General features: G+C 50.4%; 1 protein-coding gene across 1 annotated transcript; it reads left to right on the top strand.

Moving 5' to 3' along the window:
* Window positions 1–12: 12 nt before the first annotated feature.
* LOC142908888 (uncharacterized) lies at window positions 13–21,784 on the top strand. Its single transcript, XM_076059537.1, has 8 exons — window positions 13–98; window positions 4,963–5,096; window positions 5,522–5,647; window positions 7,102–7,186; window positions 7,589–7,771; window positions 18,233–18,444; window positions 20,056–20,209; window positions 20,985–21,784. Exons 5-8 carry the CDS (start codon window positions 7,714–7,716, stop codon window positions 21,278–21,280), a joined length of 720 nt encoding a protein of 239 aa, XP_075915652.1. The 5' UTR covers window positions 13–98; window positions 4,963–5,096; window positions 5,522–5,647; window positions 7,102–7,186; window positions 7,589–7,713; the 3' UTR covers window positions 21,281–21,784.
* The last annotated feature ends 246 nt before the right edge of the window (window positions 21,785–22,030 follow it).

The raw sequence follows: 22,030 nt of genomic DNA, 5'->3' as shown, positions 1-22,030 counted from the left end.
CGCAAATCACCGCGGTCCCTTAGGTCGCGTGGAGTTCAGCATTGCGGTGAAGTTCACGGCGGTGGTGGTGGCGGCGGTGGCGGAGTTGTTATAACAAAGTTTGTTTAAATATAAACTCATTAACTTTCTCCCCAACCCCCCTCCCCCGACACACATTCAGCTAACGTCTGCGATTTTTTTGCCACCACCTCGTCACTGTTTGTTGTTAGTTAGACTGATGGCCTTAATCTAAAGTTGTCTTGTGGTTGTTGTTGTCATCACGGTGCCTATGAGATGTTAACTACCTCGCCTGGTGTACAGGAAGTCGTGGGTTCTATCCAGACCCTGACTATGCCTGCTGCTGCTGTATATTTGTAGTCTGTGTCTCTCTCATCATCACGGTGGCTATGAGATGTTAACTACCTCGCTTGGTATACAGGAAGTCGTGGGTTCTATCCAGACCCTGACTATGCCTGCTGCTGCTGTATATTTGTAGTCTGTGTCTCTCAGCATCACGGTGCCTATGAGATGTTGACTACCTCCTATGGTATACAGGAGGTCGTGAGTTTTAGCCAGACCCTGACGATGCCTGCTGCTGCTGTATATTTATAGTCTGTGTGTCTCTCATCATCATCATGGTGGCTATGAGATGTTAACTACCTTGCCTGGTAGGCAGGAGGTCGTGGGTTCTATTCAGACCCTGACGATGCCTGCTACTGCTGCTGTATATTTGTAGTCTGTCTCTCATCATTATCACGGTGGCTATGAGATGTTGACCACCTCGCATGGTCTACAGGAGGTTGTGGGTTCTATCGAGACCCTGACAATGCCTGCTGCTGCTGTATATTTTTGACGTCTGATTCAGCTCCTACCTTTGCCATCAATCCGGGCTCCCCCCCAACCCCCCAACTCCTTGAGCTACTTGGGGCACCTTCAGCTGTCGCTGCTCGGATTCCGCTCGCTCCGAGCGTCCCGCCGCCACTCTCTGTGGCCGCTCACGACGTCGTTGATGTTGTTGACGATGTTGTTGTTGACGTTGTTGACAATGTTGTTGTTGACGACATTGTTGTTGATGTTGTTGACGATGTTGTTGATGTTGTTGACGATGTTGTTGACGATGTTGTTGATGTTGTTGATGTTGTTGACGATGTTGTTGACGATGTTGTTGACGATGTTGTTGTTGTTGACAATGTTGTTGTTGACGACGTTGTTGTTGACGATGTTGTTGACGACATTGTTGTTGATGTTGTTGACGATGTTGTTGATGTTGTTGTTGATGATGTTGTTGTTGATGTTGTTGACGATGTTGTTGACGACGATGTTGTTGTTGATGTTGTTGACGATGTTGTTGACGATGTTGTTGACGATGTTGTTGTTGACGATGTTGTTGATGTTGTTGATGTTGTTGTTGATGTTGTTGACGATGTTGTTGTTGACGATGTTGTCGTTGACGATGTTGTTGTTGACGTTTTTGTTGTTGACGATGTTGTTGATGTTGTTGTTGAGGATGTTGTTGTTGACGATGTTGTTGTTGACGATGTTGGTTGTTGTTGACGATGTTGTTGTTGTTGACGATGATGTTGTTGACGACGATGTTGTTGACGTTGTTGACGATGTTGTTGATGTTGACGATGTTGTTGTTGACGATGTTGTTGACAACGATGTTGTTGACGTTGTTGACGATGTTGTTGTTGACGATGTTAATGTTGTTGTTGTTGACGATGTTGTTGACGATGTTGTTGACGAGGTTGTTGACGATGTTGTTGGCGTTGTTGACGATGTTGTTGACGATGTTGTTGACGATGATGTTGTTGTTGAGGATGATGTTGTTGACGATGTTGTTGTTGACGATGTTGGTTGTTGTTGACGATGTTGTTGTTGTTGACGACGATGTTGTTGTTGACGACGATGTTGACGTTGTTGACGATGTTGTTGACGATGTTGTTGATGTTGTTGTTGACGATGTTGTTGACGACGATGTTGTTGACGTTGTTGACGATGTTGTTGTTGACGATGTTGATGTTGTTGACGATGTTGTTGTTGACGATGTTGTTGACGACGTTGTTGTTGACGTTGTTGACGACGTTGTTGTTTACGATGTTGTTGACGATGTTGTTGTTGACGACGTTGTTGTTGTTGACGATGTTGTTGCGGTCGTAGTTGTAGTGTTTTCACCGCGGCGATACAATCTCCAATCTCGCCACCGCCGCGCGTTTATTTGTGTCAATGGCGGCGTCGTTCCGCCTCCTGCGTCCTCGCTCGCCGCTTGCGGCCTCCACCGCGTTCGCGATGTCGCGGAGCCTGTCGCCAAAGCTGCGTTCCTGTTCCTGTTCATCCCTCCCGGTCATTAGTCCCATTCATTCCTGTTCCTGTTCGTCTCGTTCATCCCTCCCGGTCATTAGTCCCATTCATTCCTGTTCCTGTTCGTCTCATTCATCCGTCCCGTTCATTAGTCACATTCGTTCCTGTTCCTGTTCACCTTGTTCATCTGTCTCATTCATTAGTCTGATTCGTTCCTGTTCCTGTTCATCCCTCCCATTCATTAGTCCCATTCGTTCCTGTTACTGTTCGTCTCGTTCATCCGTCCCGGTCATTAGTCCCATTCGTTCCTGTTCCTGTTCGTCTCGTTCATCCGTCTCGTTCATTAGTCCCATTCGTTCCTGTTCCTGTTTGTTCGTCTCGTTCATCCGTCCCGTTCATTAGTCACATTCGTTCCTGTTCCTGTTCGTCCCGTTCATCCGTCCCGTTCATTAGTCCCATTCGTTCCTGTTCCTGTTCGTCTCGTTCATCCGTCCCGTTCATTGTGCGGCCTGAGTATCCATTCACCTTGAGGGCCTTGTGTACGTGCTCCAGTTCACTGGCTCGGTGATGTTGGTCGGAGATGCAGTGTTGCCCTATAGTGTAGTGATTTAATGGGAGAATTCTTCTGGGCCGGATGGTGTTGGGAATCAGGCTTTAGAAAGGAACCCGTGTGGATGGCTTTCCTGCAGATGCAATGTCCCAATGAGCCATCAGGCCTCTCCTCGATCAAAACATCCAGGAATGGTAGCTTATCGTCATTCTCCACTTCCATGGTGAATTTGATGGATGGGTGTATGGAAATTATGTGGTTGAAAAAATGGTTCAGTGCTGGCAGGCCATGCGGCCAAATGACGAAAGTGTCATCTACGTATCTCTTCCACAAGGAAGGACGTAGGGTGGATGGCTGGATGGCATCTGTTTCAAATTTCTCATTGAAAACATTTGGTACCACTGATAAGGGAGAACCCATGGGGGTACCTTCATTTTGTTTGTAGAATATGTGTGTGTGTGGGGGGTCTCTCTATAATAATAATGTGTTGTGTGTGTGTGTGGTCTCTATATAAATAATAATGTGTTCTCTATCATAATGTGTGGTGTGTGTGGTCTCTATACAGGTGGTCCCCGACTTACGACGGTCCGACTTACGATATTTAGATGTTATGTGGGGGCTAGTGCCCCCCTCCCCACTCCCCATTACGTGGGGGCTGATCTCACTCACCACGAGCGGGGGGGGGCGCCACGTCTAATGGGTGGGGGCTGGTACCCCCCTCCCCCTCCACGCGCGGGGGGGGGGGGGTGTTTGCCTCCCCCACCCCCGTCCCCTCCGCGTTTGTGTCTCTCGGACCGACATAGCTAGCGGCTGGCCCAGCCCGCCTAGGGGTTGATTAGGCGCCGCGTGATTCCCCCACTCCGTGTGGCCTAACCGCGTGGATGACGTAATGGTTTGACTGGCCGGCTGTTTAGAGTTAATTAATTACTTCTGCTAAGCCATTGTGTCAACAAGCCAACGTCGCTCGGAATCAATAATTAATTACTCTCTGCGCGCTACGCTACGCTCGCGGGCGCGTTCAAGCGTCCCTCTAATTAATTATTTATTTGTGTTCGTGCGCGTCTTGCCTATGCCGATTAAAGTCACCCACACACCGTCGTTGCGCCGACCGCTCTCCCACCGCTCTTCACAGACGCACACATGGCACCACGCGTCACAGCGTCAGTCTGTGCTAAGATTTATTTCCCGGAGCGAATAGTGAACCCCCGTTTATGGCCCCCTCCAGCCAGCACCCTTCCTCCTATCACTTACCCGTCGCAGAGTGCGTCTATCCCCCAAGCTCGAGCTGACTGAATAGGCCCCCCTTTCCCGTACCCACTCACCTCTTCAGCTGCCCGATGGGGGCTGGGGAAGATGCTCGCCTCGGGGACTTTTTCTGGCCGACCGTTTCCAGCTCCACCCTGCAGGCGTCGAACGGACGCTGAGGACGGCTGGTCTCTCCCGCCGCTCCAGAAGAACTCTGATTCAATCCGCCCCTCCGGCCCCCTTATGTCTCCAAAGCCCCTTAACCCCCGGGTCACATGACGTCATCCTGCGCATCCAATCGAATCCTCTTTACGGACGTTTTGAGCGCTCTGGCCGTTGGGTGGGGGGGGGTCGCGTCATCCCCCCCCTTCCCATTGTCTCTGTACCTGCGTTCCTCGCCGTTGACTCATCGATAATCCCCTCGTTCCCTCCAACTTAAGTCAACTTCTTATCTGCCTAGGGGCTTTTCCCTCCCACCCCACTGTTTACCCTACCGCTGGGTACTGGCTGAAGGTCCCACCCCCCCGTGCTGTGTATGCTTCATCGCGGCCGGCCTGTAAAGCTCTATGCCCCCTTCTTGGGGGGGGGGGGGGCGCCATGTAATCCGGTCTGGGGGGCTCGGCCAATTTCCTGGTCCGGGGAAACCGTGGAACGTCCCTGCTAGTGGGGTCCTCGGGTGAAAACCCATCGCACCAGGTGATCCCTCCTCGCGACCCTACGGGGGTACATGCGGGTGTTTAGTGGGGCGTGCGTGCGTTCGTGGGATGGGGAGGGGGGTGCGAGGAGAGGGTATAGCCGGCGGAGTTGCTCCGCTGTGGTGGCACCACAGTTACGATGGCGATAGCAATATGACAAAATAGCAAAATATTTTTAATTTTGCGCGGCAGGCAAACGCAGCAGCGTGCTACGAGGTATGAGACTGTAACTTGATCATCGCCATCCTCCTCTTCCAACAACTAAGTTAATGTGGCCATCAACAACCTAACATCATTCAAGTGTGCAGACGACGGACAGAATCTTGGTGAGTCCAGTACAATATGATACGTTACGATACGTTCAATGCGTGTATGATAACATAGCTTTAGCGATTTCATTTTAGGGTTACATACGTTTAATGCATGTTGAAAGTTTTTATAGCAGAGGATTGTTTCCTGAAAACACTTTCTATGAAATTGCAGTTCACATAGGTAGGCTAAGAATTTACCTTGTTTTTTACTTTAAATTTTACTGTGCAATACAGTATATAGTTTACACAGTACGGTACTGTAAATTACTCTGTCTTGCTAAATTTTCACCATTCTTTAAGACTCCCGGGTAGGCTAGGGCCATCTTAGACTTAACGATATTTTAGACCTGCGATGAGGGTCGTCGTAACGCATCTCCGTCATGAGTGGAGGACCGCTCGACCTGTATCGTGAAATGCGTCGCGTTTAATACTTACACTAGGACTAGCGACGGGAAGGCCACGGTGGTTTGACGGCTCCACAATCTGCGGCGAGGACGGTGCCGACCAAATGTTGCCATGGTGTCTGGTGGTGCTCCTCCTCCTCCTCGCCTCCTTCTCCTTGCAAGGTGATAATCGCCATCGTGTACGTCGTCACACCGCAGCACACAGGGGGGGCATCGCTACTGTATACTACACTATACACTACACTACTATACACTACACTACTATACACTACACTACTATACACTACACTATACACTACACTACTATACACTACACTATACACTACTACACACTACACTATACACTACACTATACACTACACCATACACTACACTGTACACTACACTATACACTACACTGTACACTACACTATACACTACACTATACACTACACTGTACACTACACTGTACACTACACTATACACTACACTATACACTACATTATACACTACTATACACTACACTATACACTACACTAGGAGTCTGCGTGCGGTGATCGTGGCAGGTGGCCATGCGGCGATCTCCATCTCCGTGAGGCCGCTACGTGGTGACGGCCGCTACGTGGTGACTTTACCGAATAGAACCAAAGAGTATGGAGATCCTTGCAGTCACGAAAGCTTTAAATCTAGAATACGTTGACATTTTTTTATTTCAAATTCCTGTTGCGCCGTCTGCTGACGGTCATTTAAGGGTTGTTCTTTTTTTTAACCTTCACGGCGTCCCCTTCGCGAAAACGGCCGCACGCCAACGGCTGTGCTGTAGACGCCACCGATTCGTGCGTAGATTCAAACGTGGTTTAGTTTTGGTTAGGGGGATGTTGACTACCTCGCCTGGTACGCAGGAGGTCGTGGGTTCGATCCCGACGTGGATAACGCTACTACCCTGGCAACCCGGGTTCGATTCCCGCTCACGGCCAATACCGGTGACGATGATCTGAACCGGTTCCTGTGCCTCCCCTAGGTCGACTCGGCCTCAAATACCTGGTGCGGTGCGTAAAAACATCGCCAGCACCGGGGAGACAAAGGCGACCGGGCGTGGTGCTGGCCACCCACCCCCTCGTGTGCCGTTCTGGCCTTCATAGGTGCTCGCTAACAGCACTTGCCCCTACAGTCTGTTAAGGCTATACATGGGTTCTTTGTCTTTGTTGTGTGTGTTGGTCTGTGTGTGTTTCTGTGTGTGAGTGTCTCTGTGTGTCTCTATGTGTGTCTCTCTGTGTGAGTGTCTCTGTGTGAGTGTCTCTGTGTGAGTGAGGAGCGGTAGTGTAGCGGTTAGCGCACTGCGCTATGAACCTGGCGATCCGGGTTCGATTCCCGCTCACGGCCAACACCAGTGACGATTATCTGAACCGGTCCCGGACCTCCCCTAGGTCGACTCAGCCTCAAATGAGTACCTGGTGCGGTGTGTAAACATTGCCACTAGGGAGACAAAGGCGGTCGGGCGTGGTGCTGGCCACCCACCCCCTCGTGTACCGTTCCGGCCTTTATAGGTGCTCGCTAACAGCACTTGCCCCTACAGTCTGTTAAGGCTATACAGGGGTTCTTTGTTGTGTGTGTTGGTCTGTTTCCCTCTCGTGCAGATTGGTAAATGTTTCGTGCACAACGCTTACCCAGAGCCCCACATCACCTGGTACAAGGCTTCCCTGCCCCTGTTGCCATCACCTGGTAAGTATATCTGCTGGTGAATATATCTGTTGGTTAATGTGTCTGCCGGTGAATATATCTGCTGGTGAATGTATCTGTTGGTTAATGTATCTGTTGGTGAATATATCTGTTGGTTAGTGTATCTGCTGGTGAATATATCTGCTGGTGAATGTATCTGTCGGTTAATGTATCTGTTGGTGAATACGTCTGCTATAGTGCCGTGTATTGCGTAGTGTATACTATTACGTGGTGCAGTGAGTAAACATCGCTAGCGCCGCGGGGACAAAGCTGGCAGGGCGTGGTGCTGGCCGCCCACCCCCTCGCGTGTCGTGCCGGGCTGCCACTCGCTAACAGCACTTGTCCCAACGGTCTGTTGAAGTCCACACGGGGGATCTTTGTCTTTGCGTGCGTGCGCGTGGCTAGACGTGAAAGTGACGCGGACGGTAGCGACGGAGGCCAACGGCACCTTCGCCGTGACATCCGTCCTGAGCTACAAACCGGAGGAGCAGGATGTGGGAGCCGGGTACCGCTGCGTGGTGAACTACACGATGCCGGGCGGCAGGAGCGAGGCCTTTGCCTCGGAGACGATCCACGTGGGGCTGCATTGTGAGTACACGGGACACCAGGCAGACGCCGGTGCACAAGGGATGAGTGTGACGTGCACAACAGACATGTGTGTGATGTGCACAACAAAAAATACATGCCTGACGGACCATCTTATTGGGTTAAGGTCAAATTAAACACAGAGACTACCACTACCTATGAACATTTGACTTTTGAACGTTCAGAGAGACGCTCAAACCTGTTTGTAAGTCCAGTTGCCTGTTCGGAACGAGAGTTGTAAGTTCAACCGCCACGCAATAGATGGCGGTGGTGGCTTTTACATCTGTAGAACATGAACAACCAGTGGCATCTACATCTACAGAACGTGAAGAACCAGAGGCATCTACATCTGCAGAATGTGAAGAATCAGTGGCATCTACATCTGTAGAATGTGAAGACCAGTGGCATCTACATCTACAGAACGTGAAGAACCAGTGGCATCTACATCTACAGAACGTGAAGAACCAGAGGAATCTACATCTGAAGAACGCGAAGAACCAGTGGCATCTACATCTGCAGAACACGAAGAACCAGTGGCATCTACATCTGCAGAACGTGAAGAACCAGTGGCATCTACATCTGAAGAACGTGAAGAACCAGTGGCATCTACATTTGCAGAACGTGAAGAACCAGTGGCTTCTACATCTGCAGAACATGTAGAACCAGTGACATCTACATCTGCCGAACGTGAAGAACCAGTGGCATCTACATCTACAGAATGTGAAGAACGAGTGGCATCTACATCTGCAGAACGTGAACAACCAGTGGCATCTACACCTGCAGAACGTGAAAAACCAGTGACATCTATATCTGCAGAACGTGAAGAACCACTGGCTTCTACATCTGCAGAACGTGAAGAACCAGTGACATCTACATCTACAGATAGTGAAGATCCAGTGGCATCTACAGAACATGAAGAACCACTGGCATCTACATCTGGAGAACGTGAAGAACCAGTGGCATCTACACCTGCAGAGCGTGAAGAACCAGTGGCATCTACATCTGCAGAACGTGAAGAACCAGTGGCATCTACATCTGTAGAACGTGAAGAACCAGTGGCATCTACACCTGTAGAACATGAAGAACCAGTGGCATCTACATCTGCAGAAGGTGAAGAACCAGTGGCATCTACATCTGAAGAAGGTGAAGAACCAGTGGCATCTACATCTGCAGAACGTGAAGAACCAGTGGCATCTACATCTACAGAACGTGAAGAACCAGTGGCATCTACATCTGCAGAACGTGAAGAACCAGTGACATCTACATCTACTGAACGTGAAGAACCAGTGGCATCTACATCTGCAGAACGTGAAGAACCAGTGACATCTACATCTACAGAACGTGAAGAACCAGTGGCATCTATAGCTGCAGAACGTGAAGAACCAGTGGCATCTACATCTACAGAACGTGAAGAACCAGTGGCATCTACATCTACAGAACGTGAAGAACCAGTGGCATCTACATCTGCAGAATGTGAAGAACCAGTGACATCTACATCTACTGAACGTGAAGAACCAGTGACATCTACATCTGCAGAACGTGAATAACCAGTGACATCTACATCTACAGAACGTGAAGAACCAGTGGCATCTATAGCTGCAGAACGTGAAGAACCAGTGGCATCTACATCTACAGAACGTGAAGAACCAGTGGCATCTACATCTACAGAACGTGAAGAACCAGAGGCATCTACATCTGAAGAACGCGAAGAACCAGTGGCATCTACATCTGCAGAACACGAAGAACCAGTGGCATCTACATCTGCAGAACGTGAAGAACCAGTGGCATCTACATCTGAAGAACGTGAAGAACCAGTGGCATCTACATTTGCAGAACGTGAAGAACCAGTGGCATCTACATCTGCAGAACGTGTAGAACCAGTGACATCTACATCTGCCGAACGTGAAGAACCAGTGGCATCTACATCTACAGAATGTGAAGAACCAGTGGCATCTACATCTGCAGAACGTGAACAACCAGTGGCATCTACACATGCAGAACGTGAAAAACCAGTGACATCTATATCTGCAGAACGTGAAGAACCACTGGCTTCTACATCTATAGATAGTGAAGATCCAGTGGCATCTACAGAACATGAAGAACCACTTGCATCTACATCTGGAGAACGTGAAGAACCAGTGGCATCTACATCTGTAGAACGTGAAGAACCAGTGGCATCTACACCTGTAGAACATGAAGAACCAGTGGCATCTACATCTGCAGAAGGTGAAGAACCAGTGGCATCTACATCTGCAGAACACGAAGAACCAGTGGCATCTACATCTGCAGAACGTGAAGAACCAGTGGCATCTACATCTGAAGAAGGTGAAGAACCAGTGGCATCTACATCTGCAGAACGTGAAGAACCAGTGGCATCTACATCTACAGAACGTGAAGAACCAGTGGCATCTACATCTGCAGAACGTGAAGAACCAGTGTCATCTACATCTACTGAACGTGAAGAACCAATGGCATCTACATCTGCAGAACGTGAAGAACCAGTGACATCTACATCTACAGAACGTGAAGAACCAGTGGCATCTACATCTACAGAACGTGAAGAACCAGTGGCTTCTACATCTACAGAACGTGAAGAACCAGTGGCATCTACATCTGTAGAACGTGAAGAACCAGTGGCATCTACATCTACAGAACGTGAAGAACCAGTGGTATCTACATCTACAGAACGTGAAGAACCAGTGGCATCTACATCTGCAGAACGTGAAGAACCAGTGGCATCTACATCTGCAGAACGTGAAGAACCAGTGACATCTACATCTACAGAACGTGAAGAACCAGTGGCATCTATAGCTGCAGAACGTGAAGAACCAGTGGCATCTACATCTACAGAACGTGAAGAACCAGTGACATCTACATCTACAGAACGTGAAGAACCAGTGGCATCTACATCTGCAGAACACGAAGAACCAGTGGCATCTACATCTGCAGAACGTGAAGAACCAGTGGCATCTACATCTGAAGAACGTGAAGAACCAGTGGCATCTACATTTGCAGAACGTGAAGAACCAGTGGCATCTACATCTGCAGAACGTGTAGAACCAGTGACATCTACATCTGCCGAACGTGAAGAACCAGTGGCATCTACATCTACAGAATGTGAAGAACCAGTGGCATCTACATCTGCAGAACGTGAACAACCAGTGGCATCTACACATGCAGAACGTGAAAAACCAGTGACATCTATATCTGCAGAACGTGAAGAACCACTGGCTTCTACATCTATAGATAGTGAAGATCCAGTGGCATCTACAGAACATGAAGAACCACTTGCATCTACATCTGGAGAACGTGAAGAACCAGTGGCATCTACATCTGTAGAACGTGAAGAACCAGTGGCATCTACACCTGTAGAACATGAAGAACCAGTGGCATCTACATCTGCAGAAGGTGAAGAACCAGTGGCATCTACATCTGCAGAACACGAAGAACCAGTGGCATCTACATCTGCAGAACGTGAAGAACCAGTGGCATCTACATCTGAAGAAGGTGAAGAACCAGTGGCATCTACATCTGCAGAACGTGAAGAACCAGTGGCATCTACATCTACAGAACGTGAAGAACCAGTGGCATCTACATCTGCAGAACGTGAAGAACCAGTGTCATCTACATCTACTGAACGTGAAGAACCAGTGGCATCTACATCTGCAGAACGTGAAGAACCAGTGACATCTACATCTACAGAACGTGAAGAACCAGTGGCATCTACATCTACAGAACGTGAAGAACCAGTGGCTTCTACATCTACAGAACGTGAAGAACCAGTGGCATCTACATCTGTAGAACGTGAAGAACCAGTGGCATCTACATCTACAGAACGTGAAGAACCAGTGGTATCTACATCTACAGAACGTGAAGAACCAGTGGCATCTACATCTGCAGAACGTGAAGAACCAGTGGCATCTACATCTGCAGAACGTGAAGAACCAGTGACATCTACATCTACAGAACGTGAAGAACCAGTGGCATCTATAGCTGCAGAACGTGAAGAACCAGTGGCATCTACATCTACAGAACGTGAAGAACCAGTGACATCTACATCTACAGAACGTGAAGAACCAGTGGCATCTACATCTGCAGAACGTGAAGAACCAGTGACATCTACATCTACTGAACGTTAAGAACCAGTGACATCTACATCTGCAGAACGTGAATAACCAGTGACATCTACATCTACAGAACGTGAAGAACCAGTGGCATCTATAGCTGCAGAACGTGAAGAACCAGTGGCATCTACATCTACAGAACGTGAAGAACCAGTGGCATCTACATCTACAGAACGTGAAGAACCAGTGGCATCTACATCTACAGAACGTGAAGAACCAGTGGCATCTACATCTACAGAACGTGAAGACCAGTGGCATCTACAGAACGTGAAGAACCAGTGGCATCTACATCTGCAGAACGTGAAGAACCAGTGGCTTCTACATCTACAGAACGTGTAGAACCAGTGGCTTCTACATCTACAGAACGTGAAGAACCAGTGGCATCTACATCTACAGAACGTGAAGAACCAGTGGCATCTACATCTACAGAACATGAATAACCAATGGCATCTACATCTACAGAACGTGCAGAACCAGTGGTTTCTACATCTACAGAACGTGAAGAACCAGTGGCATCTACATCTGGAGAACGTGAAGAACCAGTGGCATCTACATCTGCAGAACACGAAGAACTAGTGGCATCTACATCTGTAGAACATGAAAAACCAGTAGCATCTACATCTGCAGAACACGAAGAACTAGTGGCATCTACATCTGCAGAACACGAAGAACTAGTGGCATCTACATCTGTAGAACGTGAAGAACCAGTGGCATCTACATCTGTAGAACATGAAGAACCAGTGGCATCTACATCTGTAGAACGTGAAGAACCAGTGGCATCTACATCTAGTGAACGTGAAGAACCAGTGGCATCTACATCTACAGAACATGAAGAACCAGTGGCTTCTACATCTACAGAACGTGAAGAACCAGTGGCTTCTACATCTGCAGAACACGAAGAACTAGTGGCATCTACATCTGTAGAACGTGAAGAACCAGTGGCATCTACATCTGTAGAACATGAAGAACCAGTGGCATCTACATCTGTAGAACGTGAAGAACCAGTGGCATCTACATCTACAGAACATGAAGAACCAGTGGCTTCTACATCTACAGAACGTGAAGAACCAGTGGCTTCTACATCTGCAGAACGTGAAGAACCACTGGCTTCTACATCTGCAGAACGTGAAGAACCAGTGACATCTACATCTACAGATAGTGAAGATCCAGTGGCATCTACAGAACATGAAGAACCACTGGCATCTACATCTGGAGAACGTGAAGAACCAGTGGCATCTACACCTGCAGAGCGTGAAGAACCAGTGGCATCTACATCTGCAGAACGTGAAGAACCAGTGGCATCTACATCTGTAGAACGTGAAGAACCAGTGGCATCTACACCTGTAGAACATGAAGAACCAGTGGCATCTACATCTGCAGAAGGTGAAGAACCAGTGGCATCTACATCTGAAGAAGGTGAAGAACCAGTGGCATCTACATCTGCAGAACGTGAAGAACCAGTGGCATCTACATCTACAGAACGTGAAGAACCAGTGGCATCTACATCTGCAGAACGTGAAGAACCAGTGACATCTACATCTACTGAACGTGAAGAACCAGTGGCATCTACATCTGCAGAACGTGAAGAACCAGTGACATCTACATCTACAGAACGTGAAGAACCAGTGGCATCTGTAGCTGCAGAACGTGAAGAACCAGTGGCATCTACATCTACAGAACGTGAAGAACCAGTGGCATCTACATCTACAGAACGTGAAGAACCAGTGGCATCTACATCTGCAGAATGTGAAGAACCAGTGACATCTACATCTACTGAACGTGAAGAACCAGTGACATCTACATCTGCAGAACGTGAATAACCAGTGACATCTACATCTACAGAACGTGAAGAACCAGTGGCATCTATAGCTGCAGAACGTGAAGAACCAGTGGCATCTACATCTACAGAACGTGAAGAACCAGTGGCATCTAAATCTACAGAACGTGAAGAACCAGAGGCATCTACATCTGAAGAACGCGAAGAACCAGTGGCATCTACATCTGCAGAACACGAAGAACCAGTGGCATCTACATCTGCAGAACGTGAAGAACCAGTGGCATCTACATCTGAAGAACGTGAAGAACCAGTGGCATCTACATTTGCAGAACGTGAAGAACCAGTGGCATCTACATCTGCAGAACGTGTAGAACCAGTGACATCTACATCTGCCGAACGTGAAGAACCAGTGGCATCTACATCTACAGAATGTGAAGAACCAGTGGCATCTACATCTGCAGAACGTGAACAACCAGTGGCATCTACACATGCAGAACGTGAAAAACCAGTGACATCTATATCTGCAGAACGTGAAGAACCACTGGCTTCTACATCTATAGATAGTGAAGATCCAGTGGCATCTACAGAACATGAAGAACCACTTGCATCTACATCTGGAGAACGTGAAGAACCAGTGGCATCTACATCTGTAGAACGTGAAGAACCAGTGGCATCTACACCTGTAGAACATGAAGAACCAGTGGCATCTACATCTGCAGAAGGTGAAGAACCAGTGGCATCTACATCTGCAGAACACGAAGAACCAGTGGCATCTACATCTGCAGAACGTGAAGAACCAGTGGCATCTACATCTGAAGAAGGTGAAGAACCAGTGGCATCTACATCTGCAGAACGTGAAGAACCAGTGGCATCTACATCTACAGAACGTGAAGAACCAGTGGCATCTACATCTGCAGAACGTGAAGAACCAGTGTCATCTACATCTACTGAACGTGAAGAACCAGTGGCATCTACATCTGCAGAACGTGAAGAACCAGTGACATCTACATCTACAGAACGTGAAGAACCAGTGGCATCTACATCTACAGAACGTGAAGAACCAGTGGCTTCTACATCTACAGAACGTGAAGAACCAGTGGCATCTACATCTGTAGAACGTGAAGAACCAGTGGCATCTACATCTACAGAACGTGAAGAACCAGTGGTATCTACATCTACAGAACGTGAAGAACCAGTGGCATCTACATCTGCAGAACGTGAAGAACCAGTGACATCTACATCTACAGAACGTGAAGAACCAGTGGCATCTATAGCTGCAGAACGTGAAGAACCAGTGGCATCTACATCTACAGAACGTGAAGAACCAGTGACATCTACATCTACAGAACGTGAAGAACCAGTGGCATCTACATCTGCAGAACACGAAGAACCAGTGGCATCTACATCTGCAGAACGTGAAGAACCAGTGGCATCTACATCTGAAGAACGTGAAGAACCAGTGGCATCTACATTTGCAGAACGTGAAGAACCAGTGGCATCTACATCTGCAGAACGTGTAGAACCAGTGACATCTACATCTGCCGAACGTGAAGAACCAGTGGCATCTACATCTACAGAATGTGAAGAACCAGTGGCATCTACATCTGCAGAACGTGAACAACCAGTGGCATCTACACATGCAGAACGTGAAAAACCAGTGACATCTATATCTGCAGAACGTGAAGAACCACTGGCTTCTACATCTATAGATAGTGAAGATCCAGTGGCATCTACAGAACATGAAGAACCACTTGCATCTACATCTGGAGAACGTGAAGAACCAGTGGCATCTACATCTGTAGAACGTGAAGAACCAGTGGCATCTACACCTGTAGAACATGAAGAACCAGTGGCATCTACATCTGCAGAAGGTGAAGAACCAGTGGCATCTACATCTGCAGAACACGAAGAACCAGTGGCATCTACATCTGCAGAACGTGAAGAACCAGTGGCATCTACATCTGAAGAAGGTGAAGAACCAGTGGCATCTACATCTGCAGAACGTGAAGAACCAGTGGCATCTACATCTACAGAACGTGAAGAACCAGTGGCATCTACATCTGCAGAACGTGAAGAACCAGTGTCATCTACATCTACTGAACGTGAAGAACCAGTGGCATCTACATCTGCAGAACGTGAAGAACCAGTGACATCTACATCTACAGAACGTGAAGAACCAGTGGCATCTACATCTACAGAACGTGAAGAACCAGTGGCTTCTACATCTACAGAACGTGAAGAACCAGTGGCATCTACATCTGTAGAACGTGAAGAACCAGTGGCATCTACATCTACAGAACGTGAAGAACCAGTGGTATCTACATCTACAGAACGTGAAGAACCAGTGGCATCTACATCTGCAGAACGTGAAGAACCAGTGGCATCTACATCTGCAGAACGTGAAGAACCAGTGACATCTACATCTACAGAACGTGAAGAACCAGTGGCATCTATAGCTGCAGAACGTGAAGAACCAGTGGCATCTACATCTACAGAACGTGAAGAACCAGTGACATCTACATCTACAGAACGTGAAGAACCAGTGGCATCTACATCTGCAGAACGTGAAGAACCAGTGACATCTACATCTACTGAACGTTAAGAACCAGTGACATCTACATCTGCAGAACGTGAATAACCAGTGACATCTACATCTACAGAACGTGAAGAACCAGTGGCATCTATAGCTGCAGAACGTGAAGAACCAGTGGCATCTACATCTACAGAACGTGAAGAACCAGTGGCATCTACATCTACAGAACGTGAAGAACCAGTGGCATCTACATCTACAGAACGTGAAGAACCAGTGGCATCTACATCTACAGAACGTGAAGACCAGTGGCATCTACAGAACGTGAAGAACCAGTGGCATCTACATCTGCAGAACGTGAAGAACCAGTGGCTTCTACATCTACAGAACGTGTAGAACCAGTGGCTTCTACATCTACAGAACGTGAAGAACCAGTGGCATCTACATCTACAGAACGTGAAGAACCAGTGGCATCTACATCTACAGAACATGAATAACCAATGGCATCTACATCTACAGAACGTGCAGAACCAGTGGTTTCTACATCTACAGAACGTGAAGAACCAGTGGCATCTACATCTGGAGAACGTGAAGAACCAGTGGCATCTACATCTGCAGAACACGAAGAACTAGTGGCATCTACATCTGTAGAACATGAAAAACCAGTAGCATCTACATCTGCAGAACACGAAGAACTAGTGGCATCTACATCTGCAGAACACGAAGAACTAGTGGCATCTACATCTGTAGAACGTGAAGAACCAGTGGCATCTACATCTGTAGAACATGAAGAACCAGTGGCATCTACATCTGTAGAACGTGAAGAACCAGTGGCATCTACATCTAGTGAACGTGAAGAACCAGTGGCATCTACATCTACAGAACATGAAGAACCAGTGGCTTCTACATCTACAGAACGTGAAGAACCAGTGGCTTCTACATCTGCAGAACGTGAAGAACCAGTGGCTTCTACATCTGCAGAACGTGAAGAACCAGTGGCATCTACAATAGGTGGCATCCCGGGACGGAATGGTGTGTTGTACTATTTGAGTTGTTGTTGTTTTGTTGTTGTTGTGTTGTTATTGTTTTGTTGTTGTTGTTTTGTTGTTGTGTTGTTGTTATTTTGTTGTTGTTGTTTTGTTGTTGTTTTGTTGTTGTTTTGTTGTTGTTGCTGCTACGAGGCAGGAGAGATGCCCTGGCCCAGGCGTCGAACCCACGTCGCCTGGGGACGACTTTCCTCGCGCTAAACCGTCGCCTCTCGCGCGTCGCGCGTTGGGGGAATCCCGGTGGGGGTGGGCGCGACGGCTCGTTCCACCTCGTTCCACCCCGTTCCACCCCGTTCCACCTCGTATCGTCGTTCCACCTCGTTCCACCTCGTTGTATCGTCGTTCCACCCCGTCCCACCTCGTGCCACCCGTTCCACCTCGTTGTATCGTCGTCGTCGTCGTCGTCACCGCGAGACGAGGTGGAGGCGACCCCGATTTGGACGTCTGGGACACGCCGAGAGCCCCGCGACTCTGCGGATTCCTCCGCCGGCGGCTCCTCGGGGGGGACGTCGCGAGCGGACGGCGCCGCTTGGCCGCGAGTAAGTGGGCGGTCGTCTTCTTCGGTCCTTTCGGTAAAAGTCGCCGCCGCCGCGTGGAATGAGAATGAAAATAATAAATCGATGAAATAAAATGACGCGATGAAAATTCTCACGACGTTTCGGCCACGACGCAAGCGGCCTTCGTCAGGTGAAGGGACGAGACTGTCTGGAGGACAGCGCTGGAGCTCCAGCTGCATGAGTCACTCCACAAACAACAGGAGCATCAGTCCAGACAGTCTCGTCCCTTCACCTGATGAAGGCCGCTTGTGTCGTGCCCGAAACGTCGTGAGAATTTTATCGCGTTATTTTATTTTATCGATTTATTATTTTATTCTCATTCTACGTGGTGGTGACTTTACCGAAAGAACCAAAGGAGATGAATCCTTGCAGTCACGAAAGCTTCAAATCGAGATTTCAGCGGGGGGTTGTCGTCTGTCCTTCTCGCCAGACCCGGAAGACGTGAGGCTTGGCCCCGCCGAGGCGACCCAGGTCACGGCCGGGGCGACCCAGGTCACGGCCGGGGCGACCCAGGTCACGGCCAGGGCGACCCAGGTCACGGCCGGGGCGACCCAGGTCACGGCCGGGGCGACCCAGGTCACGGCCGGGGCGACCCAGGTCACGCCCTCGTCGTCCGGGATACCCGACTACAAGTGCGCAGAGGTACCCAGTCGCTGTGTCACGATCACCACCACCACCACCACCAGCGTACCACCACCACCGTGCCACCACCACCACCGTGCCACCACCACCAACACCACCACCACCACCGTGCCACCAACACCACCGTGCCACCACCACCACCACCGTGCCACCACCACCACCACCATGCCACCACCACCGTGCCGCCACCACCACCAGCGTGCCAGCACCACCACCACCACCACCGTGCCACCACCACCACCAGCGTGCCACCGCCACCACCGTGCCACCACCGTGCCACCACCAGCGTGCCACCACCACCACCGTGCCACCACCACCGTGCCACCACCAGCGTGCCACCACCACCACCGTCACCACCGTCACCACCACCACCAGCATGCCACCACCACCACCACCGTGCCACCACCACCACCGTGCCACCACCACCACCACCATCACCGTGCCACCACCACCACCATGCCACCACCACCGTGCCACCATCACCGTGCCACCACCACCACCACCATGCCACCACCACCGTGCCACCACCACCGTGTCACCACCACCACAACCACCACCACCACCACCACCAGCGTGCCACCACCACCACCACCAGCGTGCCACCACCACCACCAGCGTGCCACCACCACCGTCACCACCACCAGCGTGCCACCACCACCAGCGTGCCACCACCACCACCGTCACCACCGTCACCACCACCACCGTGCCACCACCACCGTGCCACCACCACCACCACCGTGCCACCACCACCACAACCACCGTGCCACCACCGTGCCACCACCACCGTGCCACCGCCACCACCACCGTGCCACCACCACCGTGCCACCACCACCACCACCGTGCCACCACCACCACCAGCGTGCCACCACCACCGTCACCACCACCACCACCACCAGCGTGCCACCACCACCACCGTGCCACCACCACCATGCCACCACCACCGTGCCACCACCACCACCTGAGTTCGATTCCCGCTCACAGCCAACAGCAGTGATAGCGATTTTCTGAACCGGTCCTGGGCCTCCCCTAGGTCTACTCAACCTCTAATGAGTACTTGTAGTAAACATCGCTAGCACGGGGGAGACAAAGACGGCGGTGGTGACGGTGGTGGTGACGTTGGTGACGGTGGTGGTGGTGGTGGTGATGGTGGTGACGGTGGTGGTGACGGTGGTGGTGACGGTGGTGGTGGTGACGGTGGTGGTGGTGACGGTGGTGGTGACGGTGGTGACGGTGGTGATGGTGGTGGGTGACATTTACGAAGATGAGAATGAGGTGAGTGGCACAGTAGGGGGTACAGGTGGTGCACCGTGCCAGGCATCTCAGTCGACCCATGGCACCGTGGCACCTGCTGGGTCTGCCTCGTGACCTCCTGCCCGCGGGCGTTCGACACTCCACGTGGTGGCCTCGACGTGCACACGGCCTGGCGCGAGCGCCGCGGTGACGTCACCGCCACTTGGCGGTGACGCGTGTGGGCGTGTCGTTGCGTGTCGGTGAGCGTTCGCGTGTCGGTGAGCGTTCCGGGGGGGGGGGGGGGGTGGTGTAGCGGAGAGAGCGCTCGACGCTCCGTGGAGCCTCACGGCCGTCGCCTTCCCGGCGCTCTGCGTGCCTCAGGCCGGGGAGGCGGTGTCCGGCGGTGCCACGCCGGCCCCGCGGCACGCGAGGCCGTCCGGGGGGAGCGGCGGCGACGGCCGCTCCCGGTGCGTCACCTCGCCGCACTCCGTGCCGGGCCTGGTGAGGTCGCGATCCGTCAAGGTCACAGTGGAAGGTAACCGGGGTGGCAGGAGAGAGAGAGAGACTCAGCGATGACGCTGAGTCTCTCTCTCTCACATACCACTAGCAGAGACGCCTCTCTCTCTCTCCACTCTCTCCACACTCTCCACTCTCTCTCCACTCTCTCTCCACTCTCTCTCCACACTCTCCACTCTCTCTCCACTCTCTCTCCACTCTCTCCACACTCTCCACTCTCTCTACTCTCTCCACTCTCTCCACTCTCTCTCTACTCTCCACTCTCTCCACTCTCTCCACTCTCTCTCCACTCACCACTCTCTCCAATCTCTCTCCACTCTCTCTCTACTCTCTCTCCACTCACCACTCTCTCTCCACTCTCTCCACTCTCTCTCCTCTGTATCTCTCTCCACTCACCACTCTATCTCCACTCTCTCTCCACTCACCACTCTTTCTCCACTCACCACTCTCTCTCCACTCTCTCCTATCTCTCTCCACTCACCTCTCTCTCCACTCTCTCTCCTCTCTATCTGTCTCCACTCACCACTCTCTCTCTCTCTCCACTCACCACTCTCTCTCTCTCCACTCGCTCTCCTCTCTATCTGTCTCCACTCTTTCCTCTCTCTCTCCTCTCTCCACTCTTTCTCCTCTCTATCTCTCTCCTCTCTATCTGTCTGCACTCTGTCCTCTCTCTCTCTCAACTCTCCACGTTCTCTCCTCTCTATCTCTCTCCACTCACACTCTCTCTCCACTCTCTCCCCTCTCTCTGCTCTCTCTCCGCGCTCTCTGCCCACGCCGTCTCTCTCCACTCGCAGGAGGAGTGGAGGAAGCGGAGGAGTCGGGACGTGGTCTACCGTGGATCATCATCATCCTCACCATCATCTTCATGATCGTCCCCCTCCTCGTCGTCATCATTTTGGCCCTTCGTCACGTTTGCTCGGGAGAGTCGGAAGAGGAGGGATCGGGAGGAGGAGAGGCAGCGATCGCGGTCGGCTTCGTCGTGAGCGAGGAGGAGGAGGGCGGTGGCCACACGCTGGCGCTGCACAGGGCCACGGGCGCGGCCACCAGGCACGGCCGCAGGTCGCTGGCCGAGATGTGCGGTCGTCACTGACGAGGCAGCAGCGGTGGTGACGGCCTGCCGCTGCCTCCAAGACACACGGAGCCGTGAGGCAGGCCTGCAAGCGGGCTCCTTGCCACCGCCGCCGCCGCCATCGCTATCGTCAGCGCCAACACCGCCGTCGTCAACATCACAACCATCGTCACCACCACCATCATCACCACCACCATCATCACCACCATCATCATCACCTTGTGTCTTTTGTGTTTTGAGCTCAGGTCGCGAACACGGATCGAGCCGTAACATTTTGAAGATCAGTGTCTCTTATTTGTTTAAACACGGATCTAACCGTGACATTTTGAAGGTCAGTGTCTCTTATTTGTTTAAACACGGATCTAACCGTGACATTTTGAAGATCTGTGTCTCTTATTTGTTTAAACACGGATCTAACCGTGACATTTTGAAGGTCAATGTCTCTTATTTGTTTAAACACGGATCTAACCGTGACATTTTGAAGATCTGTGTCTCTTATTTGTTTAAACACGGATCTAACCGTGACATTTTGAAGGTCAGTGTCTCTTATTTGTTTAAACACGGATCTAACCGTGACATTTTGAAGGTCAGTGTCTCTTATTTGTTTAAACACGGATCTAACCGTGACATTTTGAAGGTCAATGTCTCTTATTTGTTTAAACACGGATCTAACCGTGACATTTTGAAGATCTGTGTCTCTTATTTGTTTAAACACGAATCTAACCGTGACATTTTGAAGGTCAGTGTCTCTTATTTGTTTAAACACGGATC

Source organism: Petromyzon marinus, unplaced genomic scaffold (genome assembly GCF_048934315.1).
Source record: "Petromyzon marinus isolate PM22_M1 ecotype Great Lakes invasive population unplaced genomic scaffold, UKy_Petmar_22M1.pri1.0 PM_G_Scaffold_109, whole genome shotgun sequence".
In the NCBI taxonomy this organism is placed as follows: Eukaryota; Metazoa; Chordata; class Hyperoartia; order Petromyzontiformes; family Petromyzontidae; genus Petromyzon; species Petromyzon marinus.
Note: the sequence above shows the minus strand (reverse complement) of the source record. Positions and strands in the feature narration are given on the sequence as shown.

Excerpts from the sequence above, each read along its gene's own strand:
- LOC142908888 (XM_076059537.1), top strand. The coding sequence starts at position 7,714 with ATGCCGGGCGGCAGGAGCGAGGCCTTTGCCTCGGAGACGATCCACGTG. Across the intron at positions 7,772-18,232 it reads GATCCACGTGGGGCTGCATT|ACCCGGAAGACGTGAGGCTT; the intron begins GTGAGTACACGG and ends CCTTCTCGCCAG. Across the intron at positions 18,445-20,055 it reads CCGACTACAAGTGCGCAGAG|GCCGGGGAGGCGGTGTCCGG; the intron begins GTACCCAGTCGC and ends TGCGTGCCTCAG.